This window comes from Staurois parvus, unplaced genomic scaffold (genome assembly GCF_062004578.1).
Source record: "Staurois parvus isolate SC_StPar_1 unplaced genomic scaffold, SC_StPar_1.0 ptg000019l, whole genome shotgun sequence".
Taxonomy (NCBI): Eukaryota; Metazoa; Chordata; class Amphibia; order Anura; family Ranidae; genus Staurois; species Staurois parvus.
In genome coordinates, this window is record NW_028317815.1 from 20276095 (window position 1) to 20285357 (window position 9263).

General features: G+C 44.9%; 1 protein-coding gene across 1 annotated transcript in view; it reads right to left on the reverse strand.

Annotated features, from left to right (window-relative positions):
* PMPCB (peptidase, mitochondrial processing subunit beta) overlaps window positions 1-8976 on the reverse strand; it is a 46046-nt gene extending 37070 nt beyond the window's left edge. Inside the window, exon 1 of the mRNA XM_089685590.1 lies at window positions 8827-8976. Within this exon, the coding sequence (XP_089541716.1) occupies window positions 8827-8901 (75 nt within the window). The 5' untranslated portion in view covers window positions 8902-8976. The remainder of the gene's footprint in view (window positions 1-8826) is intronic.
* Window positions 8977-9263: the final 287 nt, after the last annotated feature.

Sequence of the window (9263 nt, forward strand, 5' to 3'; positions counted from 1 at the left end):
CAAACTTCAGACGGGCCTGGACATGTGATGACTTGAGCAGGGGAACCTTCCGTGCAATGCATGATTTGAAACCATGACGGCGTAGTGTTCTACCGACAATGACCTTTGAAACTGTGGTCCCAGCTCTCTTCATGTCATTGACCAGCTCCTCCCTTGTTCTGGGCTGATTCCTCACCTTTATCATCAGTGATACCCCACGGGGTGAGATCTTGCATGGAGCCCCAGTCCGAGGGAGACTGACAGTCGTCTTTAGCCTCTTCCATTTTCTAACAGTTGCTCCAACAGTTGATCTATTTTCACAAAGCTGCTTGGCAATTGCCCCGTAGCCCTTTCCAGCCTTGTGGAGGTCCACGATTTTGTCTCTGGTGTCTTTTGGCAGCTCTTTAGTCTTGCCCATGGTAGTAGTTGGCGTCAGACTGACTGTGGGGTGGACATGTGTCTTTAAAGAGCTCAGACAGGTGCTACTAAGTTAGATTAATGAGTGGAGTAGAGGTGGACTTTTTAAAGGCATAGCAACAGGTCTTTGAGAGCCAGAATTCTTGCTGTTTCTCAGGTGTTCAAATACTTATATTCAGCAGTGCAAGACAAATAAATTCTTTAAAAATCATACAATGTGATTTCCTGAATTTTTTATTTAAATTGTGTCTCTCAGAGTGGGAATGCACCTACAATGTGAATTTCAGACCCCTCCATGATTTCTAAGTGGGAGAACTTGCAAAATCGCAGGGTGTTCAAATACTTCTGTTCCTCACTGTATATAAATGGATATGGGCTGAAAGTGCACACTCAGGTTAAATTTGAGGATATGGTCATCCGGCTGCTTCTATCACACCGTCAATAAACACCAATGACTCAGTGCCACTGGAAGTCATGCATGCCCATGCCATCACACTGCCTCCACCATGTTTTACAGGTGACATTGTATGCTTTGGATCATGAACTGTTCCAAGCCTTCTCCACACTTTTTTCCAGTCAGTCTGGTACAGATTCATCTTAGTTTCATCCGTCCAAAGAATGCTTTTTCCAGAACTGGTCTGGCTTTTTTAGATGTTTTTTGGCAAAGCCTAATCCGGCTTTTCTATTCTTCAGGCTTATGAATGGTTTGCACCTTGTGGTGAACCCTCACTATTTGCTCTCATGAAGTCTTCTATTGATTGTAGACTTTGACAATGATATGCCCACCTCCTGGAGAGTGTCCTTCACTTGTCTGGATGTTGTGAATGGGTTTTTATTTACCATAGAAAGGATCCTGCAATCATCCACCACTGTTGTCTTCTGTGGACGTCCATGCCTTTTTATGTTGCAGAGCTTACCAGTGCATTCTTCTTTCTTCAGAATGTACCAAACTATTGATTTGGCCATTCCCAATGTTGCTGCTATCTCTCTGATGGATTTGTTTAGTTTTTGAAGCCTTACAATGGCCTGTTTCACTTGCATGGACAGCTCCTTTGAACGCATGATGTAGGTTCACAGCAACAGATTCCAAATGCAAATACCACGCTTAGAATAAACTCCACACCTTTTACCTGCTTAATTGATGAAGAAATAAAGAAGGAGTAGCCCACACCTGGCCATGAAACAGCTTTTGTTTCAACTGTCCAACTACTTTTGGTCCCTTGAAAAAAAGGGGGATGGCTACTCTTAACAGCTGTAATTCCTAAACTCCTCCAATTTGGATGTACATACCCTCAAATTAAACCTTAGAGAGTGTGCAGTTTCAGCTCATATCCATTATGCAGTGCATCCAGAAAGTATTCACACTAAGTATTCTTAACTTTTGCCACATTTTGTTATGTTAAAGCCTTATTCCAAAACTGATTCAATTCCTTTTCTTCCTTCGACATTCTACAAACAATACCCCATAATGACAACATGAAATTAGTTCATTTTGAAATCTTTTAAAAACAAAAAAACGAAAAAAACCCCCCAAAAAACACATGTACATACAGTGAAGTAAATAAGTATTTGATCCCCTGCTGATTTTGAATGTTTGCCCACTCACAAAGAAATGATCAGTCTAAAAATAGAATGGTAGGTGTATTGTAACACAGAGACAGAATAGCAACAAAAATTTCAAAAGAAATGCATGTCTAACAAATTATGCACTGATATGCATGTTCATGAGGGAAATAAGTATTTGATTCCCTTCACAAAACATGACTTAGTACTTGCTGGCAAATCCCTTGTTGGCAATCAGAGGTCAGATGTTTCCTGCAGTCGGCCACCGGGTTTGCACACATCTCAGGAGGGATATTGGCCCACTCCTCTTGGCAGATCCTCTCCAAGTCATTAAGGTTTGGTGGCTGTTTGGCAACTCAAACTTTCAGCTCCTTCCACATATTTTCAATTGGATTAAGGTTAGGAGACTGGCTAGGCCACTCCAGGACCTTAATGTGCTTCTTCCTGAGCCACTCCTTTGTTTCCTTAGCCGTGGGTTTTGGGTCATTGTCATGCAGGAACACCCATCCACGACCCATTTTCAATGCCCTGGCTGAGGGAAGAAGGTTGTTGCTATTCTGTCTCTCAGTGTTACAATACACCTACCATTCAATTTTTAGACTGATCATTTTTTTGTGAGTGGGCAAACGTTCAAAATCAGCAGGGGATCAAATACTTATTTCCTTTACTGTATGTATTCACAGCCTCAAAAATTGAGCTCTGGTGCATCCTGTTCCCACTGATCATCCTTGGGATGTTTCCACAACTTGATTGGAGTCCACTTGTGGTAAATTTAGCTGATTAAACATGATTACGAAAGGCATAAACCTGTCTATATAAAGGTTCCACAGTTAACAGTGCATGTCAGAACACAAACCAAGTCATGAAGTCCAAGGAATTGTCTGTAGACCTCCGAGACAGGATTGTATCAAGGCACAGATCTGGAGAAAGGTACAGAAAAAATGTCTGCAGCATTGAAAGACCAAATGAGCACAGTGGCCTCCATCACCTGTAAATGGAAGAAGTTTGGAACCACCAGGCATCTTCCTAGAGCGGGCCGCCCAGCCAAAATGAGCGATCGTGGGAGAAGGGCCTTTGCCAGGGAGGTAACCAAGCACCTGATGGTCACTCTGAAAGAGCTCCAGCATTTCTCAGTGGAGATAATAGCACCGTCCAGAAGAACAACCATCTCTACAGAACTCCACCAATCAGGCCTGTATGGTAGAATGGCCAGACACTCCTCAGTAAAAGGCAAATGGCAGTCCACCTGGAGTGTGCCAAAAAGGCACCTGAGGGACTCTCAGACCATGAGAAACAAAACTCTCTGATCTGATGAAACAAAGATTGCACTCTTTGGCCTGAATACCAAGCATCATGTCTGGAGGAAACCAGGCACTGCTCATCACATGACCAATAACATCCCTACAGTGAAGCATGGTGGTGGCAGCATCATGCTATGGGGATGTTTCTCAGCAGCAGGAACTGGGAGACTAGTCAGGACCGAAGGAAAGATGAATGCAGCAATGTACAGAAACATCCTTTATGAAAACCTGTTCCAGAGCGCTCTGGACCTTAGACTGGGCCACGGTTCATCTTTCAACAGGACAAAGACCCTAAGCACCCAGCCCACATAACACAGTAGCGGCTACAGGCCAAATCTGTGAATGACCTGGAGTGTCCCAGTCAGAGCCCAAACTTGAACCCAATAGAACATCTCTGGAGAGATCTGAAAATGCTTGTGCACCGACGCTCCCCATCCAACCTGATAGACTTGAGAGGTACTGCAAAGAAGAATAGGAGAAATTGCCCAAAAATAGGTGTGCCAAGCTTGTAGCATCATACTCAAAATGACTTGAGGCTGTAACTGGTGCTAAAGGTGCTTCAACAAAATATTGAGCAAAGGCTGTGAATACTTATGTACATGTGGGTTTTTTTTAGTTTTTTATTTTTAATAAATTGCAAAGATTTAAAAATGAACTTCTTTCACATTGTCATTATGGGGCATTGTTTGTAGAACGTTGGAGGAAAAAAAATGAATTTAATCCAATTTGGAATAAGGCTGTAACATAACAAAATGTGGCAAAAGTGAAGCGCTGTGAATACTTTCTGGATGCACTGTATAACTATAGCTTGAATATGTTTTGGTAAATACCTGAAAAAAACTAAAATTGTGTGTGTCCAAATATATATGGACCTAAACTGTATATAAGGGTCGTGTACATGTGCGGCTGCCTTGGCCGATTAGGATTGGCCCAGTACAGGCGACAGCTTTCTGGAGGGGATTGCTCAGGTGGGTTCAGAATAGGATCTGATCATGGCTGAGCCCATCAACCCTACTTAGCAAAGCCTGGATGAAGATGACAGCTCCTGGGGCTGCACCTGCAGGAAGTCAGAAATGGCAGCTCCCACACTCCTGTCTTCACAGGTTTCCTTTAAGCCCTGGTTCACATATATGCGGTGCAATTTTGATAGCTGTTTTCAATGTGATTTTGTTCAGCGGTGCAGGTACAATTCTGAAGAAAACTGTCGTGTAAAAAGACTGGAAATCGCATCTGCACTGAAAATTACGCAGGACCCTTTTCAAAATCGCACTGCAGCTAGATTGCATGTATGTGAAAAGCCTCTGCAGAAAACCATGTCATTTGACCTGTCATGCGAATCTGTGTCGTTCAAAATGCATCCGAAATTGCAGGTATGTGTGAACCAGGGCTAATGCAGAACTAAACCCATCAATTTAATGGATTCAAAACCAGTTAGGGCTTTTCACATGGGTGTTCCGTATGCCCGTTTACGGATAAAAAAAACGGACACCCAAGTATTTCTATGGCAGATGTATCCATTAATGTCTGCATCCGTTGACATCTGTTTTTTTTTTGAAAGGAAGAAAAGGAAAAACGGATGTAAACGGACATACGGTTTGCTTTTGCATTGGTAAATGATGTAAAAAAAACCCTCAGATGTAAACGGATGAAAAACGGATGTAAACTGATCGTTTTTTTTCTTGGGAAAAACGTGACTGAACTGATGAAAAACGCCCATGTGAAAGGACCCTTATGCTCCCTCAGGGGTGTGGATATTTTTAAAAAAAACTACTTGTCTAAGGGACTAAATCAGTGTCCCAATCTACTTGTTCCTCAAGACAATCTACTTGTCCAGATAAAAAAAAAAAGTTAACCAAAACCAAATTTAAATCAGAGGTGATATTAGGAATGTTTTAAAAACAAAATGGGCTTTATGGCGACTTAAACGTGTAATATTTTTAACACTGTGCTGTTTATCGCCTCCTCCCCTCCCTGCCTGTCTCCAGCACTGCACATGGGAACTAGCAGGGAAGAGACACTATGCAGTGTAATGAGCACTGATTGGGTGCTTGTCAGGAAAGGGGAATGTTGGGCTTATCCTTTATCACTTTCGCTGTCAGAGCTGTTTTTGTGTTTTTTACACAAGATTAAAAAAATAATTTTAGGCCTGAAGATTGCACAAAATCCCCAAACATTATATATTTTCTGAAATCAGAGACCCTAGAGAATAAAATAGTAGTAGTTCCGATTTTTTATATCGCCTGATATTACCGCAAAACTTCAGTATTTCAGTAAAAAATACTAGTTAATTTTAGGGCACAAAAAAAGCACTACATTTTTTGTAAAATAAAAAAAGATGAGGTTGCAGCGAGTAAATAGATATCCAATCTGTCAAACCTTAAATTTGTATGCACTCGTGAAATCGCAATGAACTTCAGTACCCTATATTTTCTATTGGTGACGCTTTTAAAACCCCTTCTAGGTCATCTGTATGGCGTTATGAAGGAGGTCTAGTGTTAGAATTATTGCTCTCATTCCAGCCTGTTACATGTGTATCACAATCAATGCGTAGGCACCCCAGTGTTTGCTTCTACATTTGTATGTACATATACGGGGGGGAGATGTTATGTGCTTGGGTGTAACTTTTATTTTTTACAATAAAAAAAAAAAAACTTTTTTTTTTCATCACATAGGGGACAATGTCTTCTATGTGATGATGTTTTGGTGACAGGTTATCTTTATTAGACATCCAAGGTCTAAAAGACCCTGGATGTCTCCCCTCTGCTCCCCTGAATGTAATGCAGATCGCACTGCATTACATTCTTTCCCGGCCTCAATTGCCGGGAATCTCTCAACGTGGACCCGGAAGTGACATCAAAACGTCACTTCCGTGTCAGGACGAGAAGGGGAGGGGAGTGGACATGTCCGCTCTCCTCCCTCCCATCTAGCCAGCGGCGGTGAGCCAGTCCCAGGCCTGCAGATGGGCAAGTGGAGCCCGGGAGACAGTGGGCGAGGGGAGTAGCTGAGAGGCTGGCACTCTGTGGAAGCAATCAGCAATAGTGAGCTTACAAGTGAGCCCTCTGCTTGCCTGCAGCAGGGCTGAAGGTAATAAAAAAAAAAACAAAACAAAAAAAAAAAAACTACCTGCTCGGTGCCCGGAACTGCATGTCCTGGGCGTTGGGAATTCAACGTCCCTGCAAGCCAGGAATGCTAATCATCGAAAAATAGAAGGGGTGGTGCAGCAGGATCAGTCCAACATTTGCCATTTTTCGGATTACGTGTCAATAAATCCACACATTTTAGTAGAGTGTGCAGCCAATTTCTATGAATTCCAAGCCAGGAATGCTAACGGTCACATTTGCTTGTGCTCTGAACCAACTGTCAAGCCATCAAATGGCTGGAGATATAACGGATCACATGTACAGCACCATGGCAGTTGCAGATCAAATAGAGACTAAGATTGCAGCTTCCTTGGCTGAGAAGGATAGGAGGGTTTAGTTCTTCTGTAAGCTTGACAACGCAAACATTGCCCCAAAGCTCTTCCATTGGGCTAGGTTCACATCTGTGCATAGCGGCCAGCAACACATGCAAAGTCATTTGCGATCTTGCAACGCACATCCCTTTTGAAGGTGGCAGTGCCATTCATTTCTAGTGGCCCCCCAATGCACCTTATTAACAAGCGCATTTTTGTGTGCCAAATCTCAAAAAAAACATCCTGTACATGTGCAATTCTTTTTGCACATAGAGGAGGACGTTAAAGTGCTTAGCCCGCCCTAAACGCAACATGCAAAGATTCACAAGTACTGTCGCCCCTGCCTAGGTGTGAAAGGGGCCTTAGTGATGAAACATACAACTCTTACAAGTATATACTGTCTGCTAGACCAGGGGTCTCCAAACTTTCTGAAGGAAGGGCCAGTTTACTGTTCTTCAAACTTTTGGAGGGCTGGACTGTGGCCAGTGGGAGAAGAAAATATCTTGGTGTCAGGGGGAGTTAATAGTGCCCCATCATTGGTGTCACTGGGAGGAAGAGTGCCCCATTATTGATGTCAGCTAAAGGAATGGTGCTCCATCACTGGGAGGAATCGTGCCCCGGCGTTGGGGTCAGCGGGGGGAATCGTGCCCCGGCGTTGGGGTCAGCGGGGGGAATCGTGCCCCGGCGTTGGGGTCAGCGGGGGGAATCGTGCCCCGGCGTTGGGGTCAGCGGGGGGAATATTATTTTTTTTTTTATTATTATACAGTATTTATAAAGCGCCAATAGTTCACTCAGCGCTGTACATTACAAAGGGGGACAGAACATGTGACAGAACAATACCAATACAATGCAAAACATGAGGGGATTGAGGGCCCTGCTCTTTCGAGCTTACAATCTAGGAGGGAGGGGATGGTGGCACAGGAGGAGATAGCTGTGGGGGATGGAGTGGTAGGAAGAGTGGAGGAGGTCGGCAAGTTAGCAGGGGGTGGGGTAGGCTTCCCTGAAGAGATGGGTTTTCAGAGTGCGCCTAAAGGAGAGGAGAGTAGGTGATAATCTGATGGGTTGGGGAAGGGAGTTCCAGAGGATGGAACTCCTGGAATAGTGCCCCATCACTGGTGTCACTGGGAGGAATAGTGCCCCATCACTGGTGTCATTGAGAGGAATAGTGCCCCATCACTGGTGTCATTGAGAGGAATAGTGCCCCATCACTGGTGTCATTGAGAGGAATAGTGCCCCATCACTGGTGTCATTGAGAGGAATAGTGCCCCATCACTGGTGTCATTGAGAGGAATAGTGCCCCATCACTGGTGTCATTGAGAGGAATAGTGCCCCATCACTGGTGTCATTGAGAGGAATAGTGCCCCATCACTGGTGTCATTGAGAGGAATAGTGCCCCAGCGTTAATGTCAGCGGGAGGAATAGTGCCCCATCACTGGTGTCACTGGGAGGAATAGTGCCCCATCACTGGTGTCACTGAGAGGAATAGTGCCCCATCACTGGTGTCACTGGGAGGAATAGTGCCCCATCACTGGTGTCACTGGGAGGAATAGTGCCCCATCACTGGTGTCACTGGGAGGAATAGTGCCCCATCACTGGTGTCACTGGGAGGAATAGTGCCCCATCACTGGTGTCACTGGGAGGAATAGTGCCCCATCACTGGTGTCACTGGGAGGAATAGTGCCCCATCACTGGTGTCACTGGGAGGAATAGTGCCCCATCACTGGTGTCATTGAGAGGAATAGTGCCCCATCACTGGTGTCATTGAGAGGAATAGTGCCCCATCACTGGTGTCATTGAGAGGAATAGTGCCTCGGTGTTAGTGGCAGTAACTATGCCAGAAACTGTTTCTGACAGTGAGGGTAATAATGGCCCAAAGGCCAGAAAAAAAGCAAACAGAGGGCCGCAGTCGGCCCCAGGGGCACAGTTTAGAGACCACTGTCCTAGACTACCGATGGGTTAGTAACGGACCACCAAGACACACTAAGTCTGGCTCTATGTTGCATTCTCCAGTCTCCATCACGAACAGCAGTGATACAAGACAGGAACCTGGGGGTCATGACAATATTGCAGAATACCCGCCCCCCATACTTTTGTCCAGGGTACCGCCTGCTGTACCTGTGATCCCCTCGCAACACCACCGATCACCCTCCGTCCCAGAGAACCAGCGAGTCTCAGCATGGACGCCGCCATCTTGTCCGTGTACCGCTGCTCGTGACGTCACTTCCGTCCCCACATTTGCCGTGTCATTGGCAGTCTGCAGAAATTGCCGGCTAGCGCTGGGAGAGATGTAAATAGGGAGAGGAGTGAGCAGTGAACTACTGACTGATTGCAGTCCCATGTGACAGAACACTCAGTCACTGAAATAGTTCGTTAGTATTGTATGACAAACATGTTCCATAAATCACCTCACGGGTCAGTGTATGTCAGTTACCTCACAGTGCAACCAAGTGGAGGGAGAGGGGGGCAGAACATGACAGAAGACCCTAAGACTTCATTCACATGCCATGCATAGTTTGCTGCCATTGAATGCCACCTCTGGATGCAGCAATACT